Here is a 26,997-nt window from a genome sequence, read left to right as displayed (position 1 = left end):
TGATAAAAAATGTCATCACATCATTGACTGTATACAAAACGACGCGTCTCCACTTCCTCCCATTGTACAAAAAAAGAAGCTCAAATATCCCGGATGCGGGCGCTGGCAGCAGTGATGGAGGTCTGAAGCTGAGGTATGGAGGTCCCGCCCTACACCTGCCTGACTCAATCACGAGCATAATAGGAGCTGTAAATGATGACGTCACACCCCCTTTTTATAGCATTAAATAACTAATTAAAAACCAACCTTTTGGAAGAATTAACACTTGAACAAACAAGATAAGAACTACCTAAAATGACAGAAACCATATTTGGGAAAAATGTATTTGACGTGTACCTTTTAAGTTTGGCCCATGTCCCATCCACTAACATGGAGGGGGTGGGATTATGACCTATACTGCAGCCAGCCACCAGGAATTGATCAAGATGTTTTTGGCTTCAAACATGGGGAGCTGTACGTCGTCCATCTTTATACACAGTCAATGATTCAAATGTTTCTAAAGTCTGGCACAAAGCCACCTGCCCACCTCAATACAATGTGAAAAAAGGACAAAAGCACAAATGCAGAAATCTCTCATGTAAAATTATCAAAACTGTTTGAAGAACTAAGAATTTTGCATGTTTATGTAGGACCCCATTGCTCATATTACAGAGCTGATTAAGAAAATATGTTTTAAGGGCCTTTAAAATACATCAGGTATGATTCACAAATGAGCCTAAAGTCTAAATTTAAAACAATTTACAACCAAGATCAAGACCAATAAAAAAACAACTTAAATGCTGCTTCTGCACATTCCAGTTTGGAAAACAAGATTCATCAAACACAGTACATCGCTTAAAGCCAACTCAGAAAAATATATTAAAACTTGTTCTTGTAGCGATTGATGAGGTCACATATAATCATCCCTCTTTTGTTCATCCCTAAGGCTCTCCTCCATCATCTGTCGCTCGGCTCCCTCAAGTCATTTCACAGTCTCTCTCTTCACTTTCTCAAGTTTTTTGACTCCTTCTATCTCTTCTTATGCTCCTTGTCATAACTTCTCTGAGCTGCTGTCTATCATAACATCTCTCACTTCATTTTTGGGAACGCCTACTCATTAGGATTTTTCTCAATGCCTGATGAATCTAGGTGGGTCCCAGTGATTGAGTTGTCCTGTATGTATCCTCTAATGAAAAAGGACATTCTCATATTAGCTTCTGTTTTCTCTCTTGCCTTCCCTATATATGAACTAAAGTTACATCCTCAATAATCACCTGGAGTCTCATTTATAAACGTTGCCTACGCACAAAACGGGGCTGAAAATGTGCGTACGCCACTTCCCACGCAAAGGTTGTGATTTATAAAAAAACAAACTTGACGGGAGAATGTGCGGTCCTCCACGCAAACTCTGACTCATGCGTACGCACATTTTGGAGACAATGGGAATTGGCGACGCAGATGGTGAGGACTGAAGTCAGACTGCAGAAAGTAAACGTGGGAATAACAATTACTCGTAATATTTTCAAGTATTGATGCCTCACGCACATTTTTTCACTCCATATCATCGACGTTATCATGAAGATTAAATCCAGCAGTGTTATTTGCACTTGTACTGAGTGATATTTGTTCCATAAACACCTTGTAAAATCCGGGGACTGCCCATTTCTCCGACGCTCCATTGTTCCGACTTCGCAATAACCCGAAAAATTCCCTTTGGTCCTACAGCCCACTAGTCCAATGTCCCTTTGTTTCGAAAAAATAAACCCTCTGCTCCGACATTCCATTGTTCCAACCATATAGGGTTAGGGTTATAGTTATGGACAATTATTTATAATATTTCTTTAGGATTTTTACCATGTTTAACATGTTGGGAATCCCAAAGTTTCCTGTTTGAAACAGCCAAGGCGTCTTCTCACTGATTAAGTTAGTTTCACATTGGTTATTGCAGGGATATGCCCCATTCCTATTCATTGTCATTGCAGGCTTATGGAAATATAAATACATATCCAACCCAAAACTAACTTTACACTGCTGGACTTTGGACTTAGCCTACATTTTTATTTCAGTTTTTTAAAGATAGGCTAAACATTTAAATGTATTATTAAGCTAAAGAAAAGCAATTTTGCTTGTTATTTTTGATTTAGATTTTAGATTATGGGAGGTGATCCACAAAAGCCTATATGGTCGGAACAATGGGATGTCGGCGCAGAGGGTTTATTTTTTTTCGAAACAAAGGGACGTCGGACAACTGGGCTTTAGGACCAAAGGGAATTTTTCGGGTTATTGAGAGGTCGGAACAATGGGGCGTCGGAGAAATGACATGGCACCTCAAACTAAAATTGTACAAAATTCGTTCTTAATATTTAATCGGCGCTGTCTCACCGTCACATTGTCCGCTACGGAGCGCAGGAGGAGGAGATGGCCCGACTGCATCAGAGATGGGAAGTAACAAAGTACAAAGTAGATTTTTCAGATATTTCAACTTTACTATTTGTTTTTAATAGTTATTAGTTTTTAACTGCTACCCCCGCGACCCGTTACCGGATAAGCAGAAGAAGATGGATGGATATTTGTTTTTGTGCCGACTTTTTACTTTTACTCCTTACATTTTTAACAAGAATATCGGTACTTTCTACTCCTTACATTTTACAAAATTGGCTCGTTACTTTAGTTTCAAATAATTTCAGTGGAGTTACCGTTATTATTTTTCGCGTCATCAATACCGAATTCAATCTAATTGGATGGGAATATACGTTGCACTTGACGCACCACTACAAGACAATTCGACAGATTCATTCACGGCAAATCATTGCGGCTTGATGGCAGTAATGTTAGCACAAAGTAGTATGGACAGCGACATGATAGAAAATGAAGAAAACGGAGATCCCAGAGATTCAGCAGATAAGCAGCAAGACATTCAAGGCTACTTTTATACTTTAAGTAAATTTCCAAGCCTGTACTTTGTTACTTTAACTTGAGTAAAGAATTTAAATCAGTACTGTAAATGTCTGTGTTGATAGAATAATGTTAGAAATAAAACTACCCTTGCATCTCAATGATCACATTACATTTTGAGGGACTAGTTTCTCTGCAGCGACAGAATTTTACTTTGGTCCGGTTAGTAGTACTGCGCCGAAAAGTAAACAGAGAAGCGCTCTACAGTCGGGACACCTAGTAGTAGCCTAGTACAGTGGTATTGAAGCATTGGATTGGAAACTAAGGACTAGGCAACATGGTGTTTCAGTGTGCATTTAGCAATTGTAAAAATAAACCAAACAGATGGGCACCACAAAGTTTCCACAAGTTTCCATTGGGAGATCCAGAAAGGAACCAACTGTGGCTTCTTGCTGCTGGCTTGGACATCAAGGCGGAGACTCTACTCAAGTGGCGAATGTGTAGTGATCATTTTAGACCTTTGAAAAACCCTGCTGTCTAAAGGACCACAAGTCATTGACAACGAATGCGGTTCCGTCTGTCTTTCCAGATGCACCAACAGCGTACTGATGAACAGGTAATAACTTTTGGTAGGCTACTCTAGCTAATAAAGCTAGCCCTTTCATAACGTTAGCCTAGCTGCTAATGATAGATTGAGACTGATAACGTTAGTGGAGATGACGTTACAGTTCAATGCATTGTGGAGAGTGACAACGTTAGCTAACGGTATAGCTACACTCTTGGTAGATACCTGGCTGGGCTAACCGCTAACTTTAGGTAATTGCTGACAGAAAAATCATGCAAGTTGGACAGTTTACATGCAAATTGCAGCAGCAGGTAAATAAACTCGTGTGATTGTCATGGAAACCGGCTTTCTCAGTAGCCTAGGTAATATCACTCTGTCGCTGCTGTAGCCTATGCTACCAACTACAGGGAACAAAGTATAACTATTGCGATGCAAGGGTAGTTTTATTTCTAACATTATTCTATCAACACAGACATTTACATCGATAGTCTAGTCTATAATTTATTTGCCTCGGGTGTACTGTGGAGTGGGTAAGGCTAGCAGATACTGTTGACTTGCGCTAGCCTAGCACCAGCGAACTCTGCAACTGGTAGGACTGGATGAAAAGTGTTGAAAACGGTCTCCACTGATAACACACTGGCTAACTTGGAAATGAGGTCCTATGTCCAAAATTCTGAACCACTCCTTTAACATACTGATCAACATTCATGAGGTGCATTGCATTGACTATTTATGGTTAAAAATGGGCGTGTACAGGGCAGGATAAGAGGCTGATTCACATACGCACACTTGTGGGTAATCTGTGATTTATAAAAGGGAACATTGCTTACAGATTTAAGTTTTCATTCTTTCCAATTTGCAGATTGTGCAACTCCCAATTTGTGTCGTTGAAGTGCCAGAGCAATGTCAGTGGAATAACTGTGAAAGGACATTTTAAAAGCATATGTAATATTCTTCCAGTATATTCTTTCCATGCTGTGCATAATATTACACGGCTCTCTGTGAGTGCAATTACATGGACATGTGCCTAGGACTGTGCCATCCGAATTGAGAGTGATTATGACCGGGCTAACTGGTTGTGCTGAGACACAACAGAGGGGAAAAGAGGGACTGTAACCTTCAGCACTAAGCATTGCTTATCTCTTCTACACACTGCTGAGAAGAGGCAAAATGTGTTCATATCATTACTTACATAAACTACAAGTATCCAGTCTAGGTAACATCAGTGGTCTCTTCACCGGTGGAATGATCAACTACTGCCTTCACCTAAGTATTCTCATTACTATACTCACATTTCATTTGGAAGTCAAAGGCCAGGCATTAAGAATAAACACTCACAACCTCCATCTGGCTCAACCAGTCTTGTCCAAGTTACAGCCAAAGCGACCTTTTATTATTCTTACTGTATCTCTAGAGGGAACCAATTGTAGTTTCATGACAGCTCAGGTAATTTTCAAGGTGCTATCTGCCAAGATATCATATTACACAGTGTCAGCACCTATCAGGATTTCCAGTCTGCCTGGGCATGATGTCCCCCTAGATGAAATGTGATTAGCAAAGACAGAACCAGAAGGTATCATGGTGGTCCTCTAGGCCTTTGCCTGTAAAGTGCAAAGAAACGTAGGTGTGGCTGATTCCCTTTACACTCTCCTATACTACTACCTGGCACTACAAATCAAATTCACCTGAGATGGCATCAGTGTCACGTCTCACCAGGGGGTGACCAAAACCTGCAATGATAATTCTTCCTGAGGTAGAAAGTCTTGAGTTTTCCCCTCTCCTTTCTCTTTTCTTGCTCTCAACTCTGATGTGTGTATCCTTTTTAAAAAGGAAAGGGTGACAAGGAGAAGACTGAGTATGTGAGACAGATACACAGTGTGCTGCTGGGTTTGTCTATACCTATAAACTTGCTTTGTACAAATATTAACATAGAAAATATACAGGCACAATGCTCCCCTCCAATATACTCCTCCAAATACAAATACTTCAAGCGTGTCTCCATGTCTTTCTTTCCATTTGGGCAGATGGTAGGAGAAGATAGAGGGGAACAGAAAAACGTGACAGGTTTACAGGGTTTTGCAGGCAGTCGCTGATGATGAGATATTGTTGGAATTCAACATACGCTTTGGGTGGGCAGAAAGGGAGTGCCTGGCAGGAGAGCTTATTAGACAGCACATGGCTCTATGTGTGAGCTGGGAGCTCATATATGAATACCTCATACATGAGGATCTCATATAGCCAAAGAGCAGACAGAAGTTAGAGTTGGCACAGACACAGAACCATGGTGCACATATGCACAAAAACACACATACATCCACGCTGGCCCACAGACACATTCCCTGCCTCGCATATGCCCGGATCTGTTGCTACAGCTCAGTTGTGCAGTGGGCGCCGTGAGGACTGTGACGATGTGAGGGCAAGAAGGCGTTGAAGGCTCCCTACGAGGCTCCTTCCTAATGGTAGATTTGACATTTACCCTGGGAGGCTGTGGCTGCTGCTCCCACAAAAATGATTCAACCTGCCGTGCGAAATATAGAGAAATCTATTCTGATGGATGAAGACAGCTACGGCGAAGGACCTGGAGATGTCTGGGGGCTGTGTGCGCATATTGTACCTTAATTTACTAACACACTGCATCTGATATGACTGTTAGTTGAGCCACCTAGGGCCAATGTTGACAGTTCTCTAGGATAGTACATGATGGAGAGAGACAGAAAACAGGCACGGTATGTCAGAGGGATCACTAAGTGAATGTCATTCATTACATATTTTGTTGAATCATACATACAAGCACACAACTCCTCTAGATGGCTCAATAAAAAGCATCTCAGAAAAAACTGCCCCCACACCAGCTATCCTTATTGATTGGACATGACTTAATCCTGCTCCTAGCAATCGTGTTACTGCTGGTCACACATTTATCAGACATTTGTCTTTACACTTTTTTAGATTTCCAGAGTGTTGCATCACAAACAGTCTGCCAGTCCTGGGATGGGAATGTCATTAGTTATGGAGGTATTTGGTCATAAACTTAAAAGTATTTTTTTTATTTGTATAGTTCTTTTTATAGAAATATTTATAGTGCTTTACACAATAAAATATAGCCTATAAAAGCCATATATGTTTAGCCTATATACCGTGTGTGTGTGTGTGTGTGTGTGTGTATCTGTTTGTGTGTTAAATACAATTAAAAATGTATGACATTCGTACATTACTGTCACATTATGCCATGTTGTGAATTGAATTTAAGGTAAACATAAAAGTTGTCATGAACACTGTTCTGCCCATCTGACAGAGATCATAAAATGCAGCATATGACAAAATAGTGGACAGCTGATGCAACTGTGCTGCACATCATATTTAATTGATGTCGCTTTAAAATGACAGCTCCGAGGCACAGATGTCTCATTTTGTTAAATGCCTGTTGCTTCGACTCCTCTCTCGTTGCGTCTCTTCCTCGACTCTCGAGGGTGGAGCTGGGGAGGGTGGGACGCCATTGTTGTTTATGGTTGCAATGGCGCTGCCCTTAACTAAACGCTAAAGGGGGAAAGTTGATGTTTTTAACCCTTCTAAAGCAAGTCATTCACTGGAGATTTACCGGCGAGTAAACGTGGACCAACGGGTACTGCCACCATTAAAGCAGCCATATTATGCTCATTTTCAGGTTCATAATTGTATTTTAAGGTTGTACCAGAATAGGTTTACATGGTTTAATTTTCAAAAAACACCATATTTGTGTTGTACTGCACCGCTCTCTCTCACTGCTGCAGATCCTCTTTTCAGCTGGTCTCTGTTTTAGCTACAGAGTGAGACCTCTTTTCTTCTTCTTCTTCTGTACTATCTTTGATTGCACTGCACATGCCCAGTAGCTCAGATGTAGATCATGTCAGCTAGCTAGCTCCATAGACAGTAAAAGAAAGGCTGTTTCTACAACTTTGGTCAGTTACAAGGCAGGATTAGCTAGGAGACTTCTAAATGAGGGCGCACATGTAAGTAGTTCTTTTGTAGATTATGGTGAACTTGTGTGTGTTGTAGCAGTGCTTTGCTATTGAGAACGAGGTAGCATGCTAGCGTTAGCCATAGCGTTAGCATGCTAACGCTACGAGCTAATGGTTGCGGTTAGCCTGCTCTTTTCGGCTTGTGACGTCACAAGCCGTGCCGATTTTGAACAGCTCACCCAGAGACTGAAGGCAGGACACATTCAGAACCCGTATCTCACTCTAAACAGCATGGTTGGATTTTTTTCAAAGTTTGTATGTGTGAGGAAGCACCAGAGACACAACATAACACCCCAAATCCCAGAAAAAGTGATTTTTTCATAATATGGGCACTTTAAACTACATGTGTTAAATTGGCAAACCTTCCCTTAATTTACCGGCTAACGCTAGCGGTAGCTAACTAGCTTGGTTGGCGTAACGCTGAAATGTTCACATTAACCTTGATGAAGTTAAAACACACAGTGAGAGGGTCAAAGTTTATGACGAAACCATGGACAACACCCAAAAACAAGTTCAAGGTTATTATAATGTAAACAGTGCCATGGTTAGCATTGCTAAGCCTCTGTCCTGATTGACTGGTCGGCGTGTAGCCACACCCTAAAACCCCTGCTTTATCGTCAATTTAAAAAAAAAATGGGACCATAATTTACAAAATGAACATCATCCTGTATTGAAGAAGACTTGAAAGTAGCGACTGAGGCCATAAACTCATTATGAAAATGTTTATTGAGGTAATAAATCAAGTGAGAAGTACATTCATTTTCTCATTGACTTCTATAGAAACGGACTTCTTTTTGCAACCAGTGGAGTAGCCCCCTGCTGGAAATTAGATAGAATGCAGGTTTAAGGCACTTCTGCGGTGGCTTCACTTTTCAGGCCCTAAAGCATCAACCAATTCATTTTACACTCTATGGCTGCCGCAGACTGATTCAGGTGGGCAAACGCTGTTTTGTTGTTTGTATCATAGCAACAGTTTATATATGCTGTTTCCCTTTTTGAATGACATAGAAATAGATTACGGCCGCCTGCTGCCATGGAGACGTATTTTCTCACGCAGGCGCAGAACATACATGCTAGTTGGCTGTCGAATGTAGTCTTTGCACTGTTTTAGTTCAACTTTTTGGCCAATACAGGCGTCCTCAGGCGATGTGAGGCAACGCCATAGTCGGCCTTCATTTTTGGGAAAGCTTCCTTCCTACTCTTGTTTCTATATTAATCAGAAATGTGTGCCTCATTATACTGTAGTCTGAAGACCCAGGTTATTTTTTTTGCTGACTTCTGCAGGGAAATTTGAAACTAAGGGAATTGGTAACTGGTGGGTGGGTTTAGGGCGCTTGCTAGATCTAGGGAAAAATAAATATTCTAGGGACTATCAAGGCTTTCAGTAACTGACCTATCTCTGCTTCTCTTTGTTCTGCTATCTTCCTCTCTTTTTCTGTTTATCTACTTTTTAATGCAGCTTTACATTCACACCATTGTACCTCTGACCGTCATGTATTTCTTGATAAACAGATTCTGAATATAAACTTTATATAAATACAAAGAGCATGATGGTTACACCTACAGTGCTCCACAAAACCTCACCCAATCATTTTTGACCTCAACTTCAATGATACATAGTGCAACACTTGAGCCTTGTAATAACCCACCAAGCGGTCCTCAATCAAACTGGGTAAAAACTAACAGCGTGAGGTGACATTAGGGTTTCAAACTGCCTATTTAACAGTTAGTGAACTCAATTGTGTGAGCAAACACTGATCAAATAACATCCCCAACCTTTCTGACGTGTGGCCACAAACAATAGTTCATCACTCTAACAGTAGTTAAAGTATGCACAGCAAGGGCTGCCATAGATGTGTCAGTTCATGGCGTACTAAGGCTCTATTCAAGGCAGCTTCCCTACTCTTTTAGAAATAGACTGAATGTAGGAACATTTAACAGATGGTTGTTAACAACATATGAAAATATACTAAACTGTGTTTCATGGTTGTCATTTGTTGGACAGTGTCATCTTTTCTGAACCTAGAAATTGGATTGTTTTCCTGCCAATTACACAATAGTTTCACAATAACATGTAAATTCAATTTACTTTATTACACTCAGTATTAATACTGCTTTATAAGACATGCTCAATACATATATTAAAAACAAACAGTAAAACAAAAGCACTATTAAAACATGTATATTGTCTCTTATGATCTATGATAAATAGTCAGAGAACTGCGATAAGTCAGAGAAAGGAATGTTTCATTTTTTCACTATTGTTTTTTGCTTCAATAGCAGGAGCCCTTTGGCCTTGTGTGCTCAGCAAATTTGTCGTTTACCCACCAAACATCACAGAACAAGATCTCGGATTAGGTTACAAGCCAAAATCTCCATGTAAAGGCCCGGGGGTTTTTGTGCCAGGAAAACAGAGTGAAACATTAAATGCTAGTGCTGTTGTCAGGATGGGGACACGGCAAACATCCCCTCACACCCTGCTTTTTTGCTACTCTCTTTATCTTCCCCCACTGTCACAAAAGCAGCAGCAGTAAATATTGAAGTAAGTTCATAAAAGTATCCTTCAAAGCTAGGACGAGACAGCTGGCATACCATCAAAGGCAATAAAACATATGGTACAGTGACAGCACATGCATCATTGCCTGCCTGCACAAGTTACCAATTCTTTATTTTATTCTGAAAGTGTTTTCTCTTTTGTTTACTTTAGTTCATAAGTCTTTGAATTCCCATGACAATGTTGACACAGAGAGTAAAGAATGAAATGAAATGGCACAGAGAGAAGCAAATAAAGGAGGATGGCGGTGTAATAAATGGACTGCTGCTTTATATATTGTGACATGGTTATTTAGACAGCAGACAGAGTTGGGAGTGTACAAACTAATCTACTTTAAAGTATCAGGTGGACTCCCACCTCAAAGTGCTCAGGTTTCTGTATCCTGCACAGCACCAATAGAAAACAAAGATAAGATACAGATTACTGTGGGTAAAAACATCTGTAGGTTAGTCATGAAATGTTAAAATCCAGGAATGCTACAGAGTTATACTGAAGGTACATCAACCTAAATATAATCTAATTCCATAAAACAGCCTTGGACTAAGCTTTAGTACATAATCTTAACCCACATTTTAGCATCTCTACATTGGATACGTGTATGTTTTAGAGTATTATTATTATATATTTAAAGGCTCACCTTCAAGGACAAGGGTGTAGGTTTGGTTGTTAGAGGTTCTTAAGCAAAACAAAGTATATAAATGCTATTTCCTAAAATGCTAATACTTTCTTCTCAAATAGGTCTACAAATCTCTCGCTACTTCCGGCAAAGCGTAATTGCTTTGAGTGTATGCTAATCACTCTGTCAGAAATGTGCTGATTCTACTCTAAGGTCATTTTATTATTTAAGGCTGTAGTTTGTTGTGCTGTTGTATTCTAAATGTGAGTGCAAGATCATGTATTTTCCTTTGGTTGTTAGGATGAATGTGAATGAATCAGAAAGACAAGGAGAGCGAGGGAGGTCGACAGAAAGATAAACAGATGAATAACTAGATGGACGGACAAACGGAGGGAGAAAGATCATGCTTGAATTAAAAATGTAGCACTTATCACATCATGGTACACTGTGACTTTAAAAGTGCATATATATATAGGACGTATGTTTTGTGTAACTGTAGCATGACCCTAATTCAGAGCAGCTTGTCATTAAGACTTTGCAGCCCCTCCCACTGAAGCGCCTTACTCTGAGGGCAGCTTAGCCCTTTCATCCCCATTTTGGTATGGACCTCAGCCCTGTCTCCAGAGTACGAGGGACTGTGGCAGTGATGGTGATGGCAGAGCCACCCAACTCCTGGGACCTCTGGTAACCCGCAACATAAGCTGGGTGACACGAGGTCAGCTGCCTGCTGCGCCAATATCCAAAGGTTACCGTCACTCACTCTCTCCAAACACCACCCTCCAATCCCATGCTAGAGTCACATTCGGATTGGCATGCCAATTTGTTACATTTTCATCAATGCAACAGTTTGCTTGGTTGTAGCCATAATAAAGTGCTCTAAAATGGTAGCCACTGCAAAGTCTGACTTATATTTCTTATTTCTCTATCTTGTGATCAATGTTTTACGTGCGATTCTCAGCAGAACATCCTGGTTTCTCCCCAACAAGCAGTTTCATCTGACAGGTTAAGCCTTTAAAGGGATAAGCTAAATTCTGAGCTTGTGTTGAGATTGCTATCAAGGCAATTCTGACTTCCAGGCGACTATTTCATTCCCATATCAGGATCAAAGATCATACGGTGAGAAGCCACTAGGCCTGCACAATAAATCGTTATAAAATCGTGATCTCGATTAACCCCTGTTCACGATTTCACTTTTAAATGACTTCGATTTTTTCCTCCTTCAATTAATTTATTGAAAGCATTTGACATTACCATGTTTTAATTATGTAAAGACATGTTCAAGGAGTTCAGATAGAGCCTGTATCAGGGCCATATTTAGTTCAATGTGTTATATGTCACTATTTTTGGTAGCCTACTGTACTTAAATGGCCAGTATGTACTTTATTTTCTTTATTCATTGAAGCCTCTATGTTTACAGGCTTGTGGTGATGCGCAATGTGCTATAGGTGTCAAAAAAAAATCTATGTTTGGTACTGCCAATTTGTTTTGTTTTGTCATGGTTCATGACCGCTAACCGGAGCTAACCGCTAGCTAGCTAATAGTTGCCAACCGAGCCTTCAGTTCTGCGTGTCTGTATCCATTAACTGCACGTATGGACTCGAACCAGAATAAAACCCTTCATTTTATTAAAATGGCTGTAAAAGTTTTAAACTACAACTCAGAGTTGTTTGAATGACAGAAATCAGCTCAAGGTACGACGTAGCGTTAGCGTGCTAAGTTGATGCTTTCTCTGCGGAGTGCAGACTGATTTGCTCTCGCGAGTCATGTGACTAAATCGCAGCCTTTGCGATTAGGAAATCGCGTTTTAACATATCGCGATATTATCGCAAATGCAATTAATCGTTCAGCCCTAGTTGTCTGTTGAGGTGACAGTATCACGGCTGTGGATAGGAACAGGATCAATAAGTTGATCAAGAAGGCAGGGTCTATTATTGGCCTGACGCCAGACCAGTGTTTCCCATATATTGATTTATTTGTGGCGGCCTGCCACAATATCAACATTGACCGCCACATATTGACTTTCCATTTTTTCTGGAAACAAATTGAAATGCAAAGAAAATTCTTACATAGTAAGACAGCACAGACAGAAGCAAAATAGCTTAAGGTAAACTATATAGCAGGAGCTAATGAAGCGCAACCGTGAGAACCACTTCTTCTGCCACAGTCTAGAGGAGAAATCGTGTGGATGGCGAAGAGAGGGTGAAAAATACAGAGGGATGAGCGGTAGAGGACGGGGTATTAAAACAGTGAGAAAAGCAATTAGTGTCCGCTAATTGCTCTCACTAGAAGAGATGGGTCTGATTTTCCAGACTCTTCAAACATACGTATAAATGTGGACTGCATGGGTGTGCTGTTTAAAAGCCATGCAGCAAACGGTGCTAGCTTTCCGTCTGATAGCAACAGGACTGATAAAACCAGAACCTATCATCAAACCTTCACACTATCATCTTTCTTGTGATTAAAAAAAAAAGTAGACATGACTGTGAAGAGAGTGATGGAAAGATAAAGTAATAGAAGTCTGATACAGCTGGAGAAAAGATGGACAAAATGATGGAGTAAAAAGAGAAGATAAAAGAGTTGAGGCAATGGAGAGAGACAACGCCCTTGCCCAACTTCTTTGAGCAAGAAGTTTTATCATCTATATGGTAAATAAATGTGACTTGGCATTATAATATAAAGAGCATGCAAGCATGAAGAGCACGATAATACAGTCATACTGACGTAATCCAGGTTTCCTGTGTGAAATCAAATATCTGCCCAGCCTGAAAAAAAGTTGATGGCAGCTCCAGCCACTCTATTCTTCATCATGTAATCAGTTTAGTATTGACTAAACACCTATGAAAAGAATCCACTCTGGGTGTTTAATGATAGCAGCCATTTTCTTTAAGAATACACTCCTGAGAAACAGAGGCCAGTGTGCAATGAGACCGCAGAGACAAAAAAACAGGGAGAAAAATTGAAAAACAGAGCAGATTTTTATTGTGCTTAATAGCGGCCCTCACATAAAAGTGTTTTCAAAACATGTTTTTCTATTAACCAAGCACGCTTCCCAGCATTTATCACAGTGTAGGACAAACCACAGCGCAGTATAAAAGGGAACAATAATGCTGAAGCACTTCTTTCCGCAGGATGAAATAAAAGAACTTTGTGGTGTCTGTGTGATAGAGTGCTGGTGTGCAATAGGACATATGCAGACTGAAACAAGATGTAATTAACGAGAATAACAGGTCTCCCCTCCTCCAACTGTAAGCAAGGGAGGCTGTGATATCTGCTCTGTCCTAAAACAGCGTAATCGTTTCTCATTTTCTGCTGAATCCCTGATTGAGTCGAAGGCGGGGAATTACGATAAAGCTCTCGCTCTCCTAATGAGTACCAAGTGGCCACAGCAGTTTAAGTTCGCACTCTGCTGGCTTGACTTCTACACCTGCTTCTTACTCATAGACTGACAAATAACCACCGTACCTCTCAATGATGTCAGCGAGGACACAGGCAAACATCTGCAGGCCCTCTGGAAGCTGCAGAGCCACTGGAGAGAGTGGGAACAGGCAAACAGAAAAGTTACATACTTGCATTAGAGTGACGGCAACGTGTTATTTAATAAATCCTGGACAGCACAGTTATACATAGCCTCTGCTACACTGACAGCAAATCATGACATTTCAGGGTAATTTCCCCTCTGCCACGGTAGCGCTGTTGGTTTATTTTAGCAAGTGACGGGCTGTTGGAAATATAGTCCGAACCAATCACCACAGATCTATCTCTACAGCTCAGGGCTTGTACAGAGCCATTAAACTCTCTCTTTTTCCTGTATGCCTCCATGCCTGCCACTGGCTCTGTGAGTCACACTCACCCCCGAACACACACTCACCCCCGTCCTGCTGATGGTGTTGCATAGCTGACAACAGGAAACCTACTAATTTACTGATCTGTGACTCCGACTGAGACGAACCAATGGATAAACCTCATTTAGGGCAGGATTTACTAAGTGGCTTGTGCCTCGTTTCTGACTCCGCATCGAGAGACGGGCATGTTATTTTTTAATCAAAGAGGCAGAAGGACCTGGAAGCATCTCAAGAGCTCCCCGCCTGCAATCAGTGAAATGCGGTCCTTTCCTTACGCATATTCCTCTAAAGAAAAATCACACAAATGATGACTGGAGATGTCATGTGCAATTGCACATTGTGCTGGATTTGCTGCTTATGTAAACACAGGGATCAGTGTTGCATGAAAGATCACCTGCCTCTAAAAAGCATTTGCAGGGATATTAAAGAAAGAGTTTTACACATTTTTTTTTTTGAAAGACTTCAACACCGATCGAAATGTTTCAGCATCCTCATCTCAGACAAACTGAACTGCACCTTTTGAGCTTTGCTTCAGGATATTATCTTTTTTTTTTTTTTTTTAAATTGGAATTCAAAGTAGATGAAAATCGGAAAGAGATATACATGGCTTGTGATATTTGCATTTAAGATCCTATCTTATTCGGGAGCTCAAGAAACCATGATTTAGTATTAATCCTGCCATCTCATCATCAAATAAACATGACGACATCTTGGTTTAAGAGACTAATAAGATATTGATGATGTCAAGAATAGCCCCGCAAGGAATAACCGAACAGGAATCAGAGCATGAAGTGGATGAGAAGGGAAAGACGAGAATGATAGAAAGGTTTAAGAAGATTAATAAGGAAAACAAATATGGTGCTGTGAAATGGCACACCCCCCTTATAATAATACAAAAAAAATACTTTCCCTATTTACATTTTTCCATTATTTTGGTCTGCAATTTTAAAATGCACAAAGTAAAAAATGTTATACCGATTCCGATTACAACTCATAATTGTTAAATTATCTAGCCCTAAGTTACTCTTATTAAATCTCTACCCAGACGGCTTTATAACCTCTAACAAAGTTAGCTCTCTACTGAATATTTGTTTTTTTTAGAAGCCAAACGATGCATTGCTTGCTCATGGAAATCGGACACACCCTGTGGCACATCGCAATAGTTGAGGGGAATGACTTTTTTTTAGCTTTAGAAAAGAGAAATTACACAACAAAAAATAGGCTTGACAAGTTTTGGAAAATTTGGAGTGCTTTTTTCAATTTCCTTATTTTTGTCTAAATAAGATAACATACTCCTAATGCCTGTAGTGTGCCATCTGTACTATATGGTGTTGAGATAAACCATTGCTGTATGGTTTTCGTGTAAGCATACACCTATGGATGCACAGATTCATGACTGTGGGTACTATAGCTACTACATTTGATCCTTTGTCTCTTTTGTGTTTTATGTTATGTGCCTTGTTGTACTGTTTTTGTCTGTCAAATGTACAAATACTCAATAAATACATGTTTAAAAAAAATATTTTTTCCCAGAGGCCCATGAGTCTAATACCCAAAGTGACTCAATTTGCAGTGATTTAAATCAGTGGGAAATCAAGAATTCCTCACATTTGACAAGCTGGAACCAGAAAATGTTTGGCCATTTTGTTTAATGAATTTCCATCAACTTTTAATCATTTGTAAAAAAAACTGCGATTAATTTTTTTTTTAATTGACTGATCCATTAATGTACTATTTGAGCAAAGATCAAATGAACAAAAATGCTTTCAAAGAGTAAACAAAATATATTTTGAAAAATGTAATTTTCTAGCAGCAAGTGTCAATATTGGGCCAAATCAAGAGAGTAAGATAAATATGAACATCATTTGACTTGTATTAAAATAATTGGTCATTTAAATCAAGAAAATAGGTTTATCAGAATTGGTGACAAGGAATTCCTTTCACACATTCATTTTTACATCTTTTGAGAAAGAAACGGGAAAGGAATTTCTTGTTTTCAATAAGAAGTATTAACTATATATAACTTTGTTTTTAAATACACATAATAACACGAGATTGACAGTAGTTTTGTAACTGTGTGAAATACAGACGTTTGCTGTTCAGTGGTTTGCTATTTGGGACTATATTATGCTTCACTGTTTGTGTATCAGCAAGGCCTCCTGTCAACAGTTCTTATTTTGCCATTTACCCTTTGCGATGCATGTTTCATGATGATTTGATATGATCACATGGTGTTGCCCAGTTCAGTGTGAAGTCTCAGCCATCATGTCAGACACGTGGAGCAAGCCCTGGAGACAAAGGCTGTGTTTCAACCAACCATGGCTAGACTGGGTAAACCCAGTCCGATCTGCCGGCGATTTGATTTTGCCCTGCAGCTCAGGCTGGAAACCTGTACATTTATCTATCCTGCTTCGGTTACAAATCTGCGGGGACCAATCACAAACTGGCTTATCCACCTGGCGCGCTATTGGCGGGTTTAACACGATGACGATAGGGAAGCTACGGCAAGCAGCTTTTTGTTTACATTCAAAATGGCGGCCACCGAAACGCAGCAACCCGTTGATGCCGCTGTCGCTGCTGTTTTTTCAAAGTACGTCACTGATTGGTTGAAGGACTATCCAATTGCGTACAGAGTCATTTGAACTATGCCCGTTGATCACGCCTCTTGTGCAGTAGAAAATACAGAGCAGACTCCCCAGACTAATGTTCAATCTTAAAAGATTGAACTTGGTCTGGTGATAGCCAGACTAAACCATGGCATTTTCTACCAGTCAAACTCTGCCACACCTTACTTTATTTTTATTAGTCACAAACCCACAGTACAATGTAGTGACATTTTATTTCTGCATTCTTAACCCATCATAGTATTAGGAGCAGTGGACAGCAATTCATACAGCATTCGGGAGCAAATGGGGTCAATAAATCCACTGTCTCAGTGGACACTTACAGTTCGTAGAGACTAAATTCAGTGCAACGTTTTCACATGACTAGGCCTGAAACAATTCCAAGACGTCAGGGCCAGACAGCATTAAACAATAAAAGCTGGGACAGACAAAAAGGCCAGATAGGTTCAGGGTGGATGGCCTTGAGATGGAGTGATAGATGGGGCGGTTGGGAAGAGATGGAGCGAGAGCAGTTCTTACTGATGAAAGGTTAAGGGATCACCAAGCACTCATGCAGACAGTGAAAGACAGGTCGTTACCTAGAAAAGGGCAAGTTTATTAACAGAGAAAGGTGTTAGAGCACACCTCTGCCACAGCTGACAGATGCAAAGAGCTTTCTCCGTCTGCTGCCCCCCGGCGAAAGGTGAGTCAGATGTTGAAGGTGGGACTAACTGTTTGAATGCATATTTGAGTTTTTCACGCAAGAATGATAAGCTGCTTCTACCTTTGGAAGTGCACTCCTGCCCCTACAGAACAGACAACCTAAACCACACGACGCAAAATGTGGCAAGAGGAGTTCATTTCACGGCTCAGATTAGGGCTGGGTACCGAATTCTATACTTTTTAGGTACCGACTGAATTGCCTCCTAAGTATGGAGTATCGAAAAATGCCTCGTCATTCAATACCAAATTTGAATACCTAAGGAGCAAAACCTCATCAGCGTCAGTGAGCCAATAAGCATGCAGCATAGGGCTGGGCGATATGGCAAAAAATGTGATCACAATATATTTTTTGATTTTGATCACGATAAAATTTTTTTGCTGATACTGCCCGTTCGAAGTGCATACTGACTGAAGCCAGAAGAAACAGAGGTTTAATTACACTTTAGAATATAGTTTATTAACATATAAAAAACAAAAAAACAACAACATGCCTTTACAATATTTAGCACAAGGTTTTTGTTGAGGACTCACATTACACATTCACATTATGAGATGCCCCACTGGTCAAGAGAGCAGTAGTGCACTGGCAAAAGGAAATTAAGAGTAGCCTAGAGTTGGGCCGATATCCGGTTTCACCAGTGCAGCATATGACGCTAAATGAATCCGGTTTGATTTTATGCTAACCGGTTGAACTGGCATTTGTCACTATGTCACCCTAAATGTATATAAAAAGTAGCCTGCATTAGCAACCTGTGCCCACATCGTCATGGCACTAAATACAACTCAGTATTGCAAGCAGTGTTGGGCAGTAGCGTTACTAGTTTAACTACTTCAGTAGCTAAAGTTAGCTCTTTTATTGATCAAGTAGTGCGGTAGCGTCCACACAAGCAAACCTACATTTTCCCAGAGCTTTCTGAAGCTCAAGGACAGAGCTTTCTGCTGCGGTCTAAAAATAAAACTGCTGAGCATCACTGGTGCCACCGCCAGACACAGACATGTACAGTATATTGTGTACATGGATGTAGGCCTGTAATAGTTATTACATAATTGTTTCTTTGTTTAACGCAATTCATTGCTAACATTAGCTAAGTTCTTAAGGGGTAGGACTGTGGATGGTTTTGTCAATTTTATGTTGATTTAAGAAGAAAACACAATGTTTTATGACAAACAAGAGTCGAGGTTTACTTCTGTGAACTTGTGGTATTACATCATCTGGGTCACATGACAGTGATATAACCAAAAGACGTATTCTGGAAGTCATTCAAAAACTTAAATTTGTTTGCAAAAGAAATATAAATAAATATTTTTAAATTTGACTGAAAGAGACAATTATATTGTTAAATCGCAATTATGTCTGACTATTGATTTGACAGTAAAATTTGGAATTGTTACAGCTCTACATGGATGTATAAAAAAATATCTCAGATGTATTAAACTACTGTTGCCATGTTGATGTAGCTTATATAGCTTGCTTCATTTAACTAACTTCAGTTAACTAACACTTCGACACAACACCGGCAACTCGGCAAAGCTTATCGTTATCGACCTGAATTTTATCATGATCCCGCTTCGAGATTGTTTTATTGCCCAGCCCTAATGCAGTATGTTTCTACCAAGATCTGGCTATCCAACGTTACATGTCGTAGAGGCAAGCAGGAAAAGCTCTACGTTACGCACACTGGGGCTCATGTAGTAGGAGCTGAAAAATAAATAAAAAGATGTGTGCCTTAATGTGTAATTTTGTAATTTATTTTTGTTAAAATCAATTTTATAAAATTGGTGTTGAAATAAGCATTGTTCAGGAACCAGTATCAAAGTCACAGTCACATCGGAATCGAAAATTAAAATACCCAGCCTACTTCAGACGAACAACTCCAACAAAAAGTGTGAAAGGTTTCTTATTCTTGGACACATGCCGCTTAATGTGGACCACTGTTACATACAGCTTTCTCAATGTGAAGTGACAACTAGATCACTTTTGGCTAACATGAACCGTCAATCACCAATCATCTAATGATGCTGTTATATGACAAACCCATTGCTGTAAAACTATGGGCGGTACAGGTAGCAAGAAAGCTATATGCGACATCATGTTAACAATCAAAGATAGGAGGTAAACTAAGAAAGTGCTGGAAGACTGATTTATCAGTGAACTAAAGACTGAATGGAAAAGTAAAGGGATTACTCTGAATTTTTAAAAGCTACTATAGTGCTATATGCAGGGTTTATCCTGTAGTAGATTACATTTTTGGTGTTCATGCAGATGGTAATAACTGTCTTATGTGTTCACATACAGTATATTACAGGACGTAACTCCAAAATTGCCAACATTAGGGCACATAATGAAATAATCAAAAGAATGACATTTAATGAACTCGGTTGCAATAAATCCTACCTTTAGGTTTGTTTTTTAAACTATTTTAGAGAGCTGTTGATTCAACGTTATGGTCATTTTGAAGGCCACAGTTTGCAGGGCTATTGTGTTTTATTGCATTATGCACTCACTATATATTCAGTATAAACATATTTATATATTGAATATATACATTAATTCTGAAATAATTTAATAACATTTTGAGTTTTATTAATATGCGATTGGTTGGTTTGGCCCTATAAATCAGGGAGAAGCAGCGAGAGAGCGTGTGCTGTCACTTGATCACTGCAATTGGCAGCAGCCGGGGAGCCAATTAGTTCAGTTTACAAATAAATAAGCCCAACAAAACAAAACATGGTAAAATTATTATGCATGTCGTATAATGACATCATCGGACCTTGGCGGCGATAGTGTGAGCAATCAGAGCAGCAGCAGGAGGAGGACAGAGGACAAGAGGAATGACGGATACTGACTAATCCTGTTCTGAATTTGTTCTTTTTATAATATATTTTAAAAAAAGCAATCATTTAGTAATGAAAAAGAACAGAAGAGAGTATTGATAACAAACCAAACTGATAAGAATTAGGCCTATGGGGTTTAGTATCGATAGAATCCTAACAATACCCATCCCTAATTAGGATTGAAAATGTGGTGGCGGTTTGTGTCAAGTGTACATACATAATGAGAATAATACAGTAGCTCGGGGAAAGGTCCGCCCCCACCCCCGAATAATATAATTGAATGTTCCTGCTATAACTGTTGGGTATTAGCAAACTTGTCGAGTGACTCCAGGTTGGTTTAAAATGAAAAGAAACTACAGGCTTATGTATTAAAGTTATGTATTAATAGCTGCTTTCCGACCAGAGGGATTTTTGCAGTTCCTAGAACATAACGTTCCTAGAACCATTTTGTTCTCGTGTTCCAACTGGACCAATTTGGGGATTATTAAGTTCCTCTGGCCACAGTTCCTGTAACTCTTTCAGCTCCTACTTCAGGACAGGGTCTTTTCCTCATAGTGGTGGTTAGATGGCTGTGTTATAATAACAAAAGGTCAGTTCCTATGGCCACTTGGCCAGTGTGAATGCAAATGGTAAAACCGGTTTTGGGGGAGAGTAGTTAGTAGAACTGTTTATAAGTGGACTGTTCCTATAACTACGTTCCTGTAACTACTTGGTCGGAAAGAGGCTAATTACTATGGCTTTAGCTTCAGACAAAAACACATTTAAGGAAAGAAAATCTTGTTTGTTTTTGTGTTTAAAAAAAAAAAAAAGGCCAATATTTCATTATCAGATTTTTAGGACTCTAAAATATTGATATTTGCCTAAAACAATACAGTGGTCTAGCTATAGTTTCAATATGAGGATTACTTTACCACCAGGGCTGGAAATGGAAAATCTTATTTCTACTAGACAATCAGTATGTTCCAAACGTCAGCCATAATTTCACCAAAATACACTGCTTCCATCTTATTGGTGAATGGCTAGCCTGAAGATCCTCCATCTGGCTCGTTTGTTGGTCTGAATTCCTATTCCAGGCATCACTCAAACAACTGCTTCTTTATAAACAAAAACACTTGAATCAAGTCAGCTAGGTATTATCACCTAATTCAATTCGCGTTGTCCTTATCTTAACCGAACGTGCGACGGTAATCAAGACAGCAGACAGCATTTAGATAAACTCTAAACAACTAAGCTGCTCTTGTAAAGAGCTGGGATGTGTAACAGATTATATCACAACAAAATGAGAAAATTAGGCAAAACAACACAAAGCTTTTGACTATTTATAAACCCTGAAAAAAAAAGAAAGAGGCTGGGCAGTTAAAATGAAATTGTACTGTATCTTCCTCAGTCCTCTATTTCAAAAGCACACTGTATGAGACTCAAGAGCAGTTCAAAGAAACAGATGGACACAAAGAGGAACAGCGAGAGACAGGGGTGATGAGGTGAGTTATGCTCTCTGAGTTCAAAGAAAGAGAGGATGAGATTTACGAGAAACAAATGTCACAGAACAAAAAAGCAAAGCCAGCAAGCTGTGGTAAACCACCCACTCCCCACAGGGACATCTAAAAAATGATTCCGTCCTCTTGGTATGCCATCGACATATTTCCACCCAAGGCAGGAGCGACTGAAGGACTTAACATTTTGTCGCTATCGTAACACTACCCCATGTCCATGATCGGTTTCACTTTTTTTAAGTCAATTTTAAACCAATACTCACAGGTCCATACACTCACCTAAAGGATTATTAGGAACACCATACTAATACCATGTTTGACCCTATCCTATCAATATGGGCCAACATTTCTAAAGAATGCTTCCAGTACCTTGTTGAATCAATGACACAAAGAATTAAGACAGTTCTGAAGGCGAAAGGGATCCCCCACACCATTACACCACCACCAGCCTGCAAGGTGGTAACAAGGCATGACGGATCCATGTTCTCATTCTGTTTACGCCAAATCCTGACTCTACCATCTGAATGTCTCAACAGAAATCGAGACTCATCAGGCAACATTTTTCCAGTCTTCACCTGTCCAATTTTGGTGGGCTTGTGCAAATTGTAGCCTCATTTTCCTATTTTTAGTGGAGATGAGTGGTACCCGGTGGGGTCTTCAGCTTCTGTATATATCAAGTCAAGTCAAGTAGAACTTTATTTGTCCCCAAAGGGGCGATTGGTTTCGCAGCAGTGACCACATAAGATCAATACAAATACAACAATAAATAGCAAACATGTAAGAACAAAAACAAAACAAATTTAAACAAATGTAAACTTAATTCCAATTAAAATAAATAAAAAAACCATGTTTATCATGCATGGTTGTGGTCAAGCTGATATGACCTATTCTCATATATATATATATATATATATATATATATATATATATATATATATGTTAAAACTGGCCACTGTCAGCCCAACAACCGAGGATTGCGGAGATATACGCGCAAGTGTGTGTGAGGAAGAAAAAACTCTTGACACGGGCAGTATCATTCAAATTACGTTGTGCTGTACACGTCGCAGTGCAGGACAACAGGAATCACAGTTATTTTAACTGGGTAGGCTATATGAAGAGAACGGATTCAGGTATGAATGTTTACAACAAGAGTGATACTCATGTAATGAGAAGTTAATAAAAGTGCAGTAGCGGTTCAAAAATGAATAATGTATTACACTTGAACTGTACACCTGAGTCCCTCCAAACTGTGGATCAACTGTGTGACACATAGGCTATTCATGTTAACACTTTTATATACTAGTTACGTTACATTGGTGAGCGTAAGGTCTGCAGACATGAATATTAGACTCTTGTCTTTCTCATTTCTTTTTTTCTTTTAACGGTGTCAAATTGCTCCTGTTACTATGCAAACAAAAACAAAGAAAAGCAGTCATGTCTGGGTGTGGGGCTCGTCATGATCTTAAAATGAGGCGCTTTTCTCTTGATACGGTTCATAACACATTCAATTCAATTTTATTTATAGAACATAACTCTCAGTACAAGCATTCACACCGCCTGATTAGTCCTATGTGTCTTTTTATATTAGACCCAATTTATGAAAACCTGCAGGCAAAATATGTATTACCTAATACTACCTCTACAAATAGATAGTAAAACTGAAGTACTGTATGTGTCATCAACAGCCATTCTAACTTCTTTGCTTCTTTGTTTTCCGGCAGCTCTGCCTTGATAATTATTAGGGGACTGACTGCAGCGCTTCATAGCGTCCCTGTAGTATTTCATTTTTTGGGGATTTTATTATCACCTAACAATTGTATAAGGGCTAGTAAAACAATGTAATACTATCATCAAATGGGGCAGTTCTAGAGCAACAAAAAATGATTTGCCTGTTGCCATAGACCACAGTGTACAGTACATCAATGTCAGTGAAGCCTCCCACTGTGTCCACAGTGAAGTAGTCCTGAGGCTACAATCCAACTGCAAGCCTTACTACTCAATTCAGATTTCTGCTCAGATCTGATTATTCTGTTTGACTATACTAAGTGACCCATATCTTGTATCAGTTTAAATGACCCCCATCTGGAAAGAACACCAACGAACAAAAGATATCACAAGAAAAGATATAATGGACAGTCTGTCAGAGAGGCAACTGAAATGGTTGCCCAGTTTTGTAGTTGATGAATAGAACCATTTTTCATCCTTTGACTTTGAGACTGGGTTTAAAGTGCCTGGTCTTTATGGGGCCAAGTTCTGCTTTCAATTTGGGTCAAAAAGACATAACAAAAACTGCACTGACAAACATCTGTGTTGCATGGATAGTGAGAAGACATCTGAGTTTGAGCAGCTGCAGTGTGAGTGTAGCCTTCCAACTCCTTCAAAAATGGGGGGGGGGTGGATTCAGTGTTAACCGACTCTAAAACACAGTGGACATGGAAGTGCGATAGTGAAAAGCATCCTGCTTCACTTTGGCGTTCCATGCTGACCAATACGAGAAAAAGAGGCTTTTTTTTCTAAATCACATCATCACAAATGGGCACAAACACATTAGTAAAAAGTACCAATTTCTTGTTTTTGCTTTTGATAAATGTTGTTAAATGCTTGTTCAGTGATATAAGATTTGAATGCCATAGTCACTGTGGGATGACCTACATGGCCCTTTCGAAACTGGGTTCGTTTTTGGATTTGTTACCTCACTGAATTAAACCTGTGTGAACCTCGCAGGTTACAGATAGTCCGATAAAGTCGTCGTAGTAGGTCAAAGCACAGATGCACTCATGGATGGCATTTTGACTGAATGCTTGCACACGTTGTCTTTTGGTATAAGAGTCTTAACGTTGTGCATCTGTGTGTTCATACATTCACTCTGTACTAGGGATGCTAATTTAGATTTGTTTTCTGACCGATTGCCAACCCTCGTTAACCGATTATTAACCGCTAACCCCGGTTCACCCTTCCAGGACATTTTTTCCACGCTCCGTGGACAGCTGCGGTCGTGCAGCCACGATGTTCGGTGCATTGTCATAGACACATGCATCAGCTTTCCTGGAAACTGCACCGTGCGACTGAGTCCGCAGCTGTCTCCCGTCTCCAGCGCATCCACAGCTGTCAGCTGTGTGTCTGCCTGGCATACTCTGCGTGTAGAACGACCGATTTAACCCGCCAGTCCTCATCGTTATAGTGGCATTGTGTCACGTAGCTCTCAGCTGTGAGCGCCATCCAGCAGAGAGCCACAAGCAGAAAAAAAAGAGCAGCTCAAAACGCAACTTGCTAGTGCAAAGATTGCACTAGGAAGTTAACTAGCAGTTAAGAAATAGATTGTATAGGCTATTTGTCTTCTAACTGTTTAACTGATAGTATTAAATCAGTCAAATTTCTTATTGTCGGTTAAAGGAGGGGGCGAGGATCACCCAGACCCCATTTCACATTTGCAATGAAGCGTATTCTACACCTGAACTTCCATAACTTAATATCTGGCATGTTTCCCCCTACAGTAAATACAGTGACTGTAAATATAGATTCATAATCATGTGCAAAATGAATCAAGTGCATTCAGAAAGAACAGAGCTCACCTCTCGTAGCTTTGGCTTGTCTCACTCGCCAAACCGTCTTGTGAATCTCAAAGTTGTAATTTGCAGGCAGGGCTTTGATCGCCTCTTGTAACTCAGGGTCTTGCAGGATTTCATCTGGAATTTGATTGGCTACCCGCCGTGGACCTCGGACTGAGGAGAAAATTAAATGATTGAGCTGTTAGCGGTGCGGTGAACACAGATTTCAGCAAGGAAGCCATACTTATCAGACCTAACGGAGACTATCATGCAAAAAGTCACAGTCAGACAAGAACGTTAACTTTAAGTTTTTCAGCAAGAGCTGTCTGTGCGGGTCACTCTGCACCAACCACCATTGCAATCTTATTTAAGGACTGCACCTGAATTTTCTAACCCATTTGCCTTTTGTTATAGATACATTTTTAGAATAACATTTACATTTTTATGTGGTTATTGGTATTGTGTGAAAAGGCTGCCTTTCTCCCTTTTCACTAGGCCCTGTTCCCAAGATTGATACTGTTTTGTGTCTGCTAAATTCTTGATATCACTGTAATGTTGTAGATTATTGTTTTAGTGTATTTGTTACTTTATTATTTGACATAGGCCTGTTTGTAAGGTTTTATGGGTTCATAGTGTTTTTCTATGGTTCTGCCTGTGATGTGGGGGGTAGCTCAGCTGTTCACCAGCTTAATCAAGGAGAGTGGATTAGGGTTGGGCATCGTTTGGATTTTAACGATTCTGATTCCAATTGCGATTCTTCCTTTCGATTCCGGTTCTTATCGATTCTCGATTCCGATTCTTTGAGGGGTGGAGTTGAAACGGATCACATGCTTATTTCACAAATAAGAGGAAAGTTTTATTTTGATTCAATAGTGGGTTGCAGTTTTACCGGGCTTTTTCAACGTAAAATAAAGCCACACTAGAGCGCCGCTTACTGTGCTCCATGGCTGCAACACAACAAGCGCCTGGCTGCTACGGAAACCAAAACTTGCGCATGTTAAATTTGGAACCTGTGATCAGATTTGAAACCAAATCCTCTAAACGATTCCAAACGATTCCAATAAAGAAACGATTCTACTGGAATCGTAATTTTTGAAACGATTCCAAGTAGGAATCGGTTCTCGATGCCCAACCCTAGAGTGGATACAGGTTTGCCTCATGAGGTCTTTTCTGAAGGGAGGGGCTGGGCAATCATAAACTTCTGCAGTAAATGACATGTTTATAATATTTGGCCTCAGTTTAATATTCTGTTTTTGTATTTCGGTTTGAGTATGTTTTGGTGATGGTTTTGTTAATAAACGCACGCATTGAGAACTTGAAAAGCCTCCTCTCCAGTTGTCATTCAT

General features: G+C 39.8%; 1 protein-coding gene across 1 annotated transcript in view; it reads right to left on the bottom strand.

Annotated features, from left to right (window-relative positions):
- dph1 (diphthamide biosynthesis 1) overlaps positions 1–26,997 on the bottom strand; it is a 71,675-nt gene that overhangs the window by 42,574 nt on the left and 2,104 nt on the right. Inside the window, exons 2-3 of the mRNA XM_031286979.2 lie at positions 25,676–25,825; positions 14,070–14,133 (exon numbers count right to left, since the gene is read on the bottom strand). Coding sequence (XP_031142839.1) covers positions 14,070–14,133; positions 25,676–25,825 — 214 coding nt within the window. The remainder of the gene's footprint in view (positions 1–14,069; positions 14,134–25,675; positions 25,826–26,997) is intronic.

This window comes from Sander lucioperca, chromosome 5 (assembly GCF_008315115.2).
Source record: "Sander lucioperca isolate FBNREF2018 chromosome 5, SLUC_FBN_1.2, whole genome shotgun sequence".
Taxonomy (NCBI): Eukaryota; Metazoa; Chordata; class Actinopteri; order Perciformes; family Percidae; genus Sander; species Sander lucioperca.
Note: the sequence above shows the minus strand (reverse complement) of the source record. Positions and strands in the feature narration are given on the sequence as shown.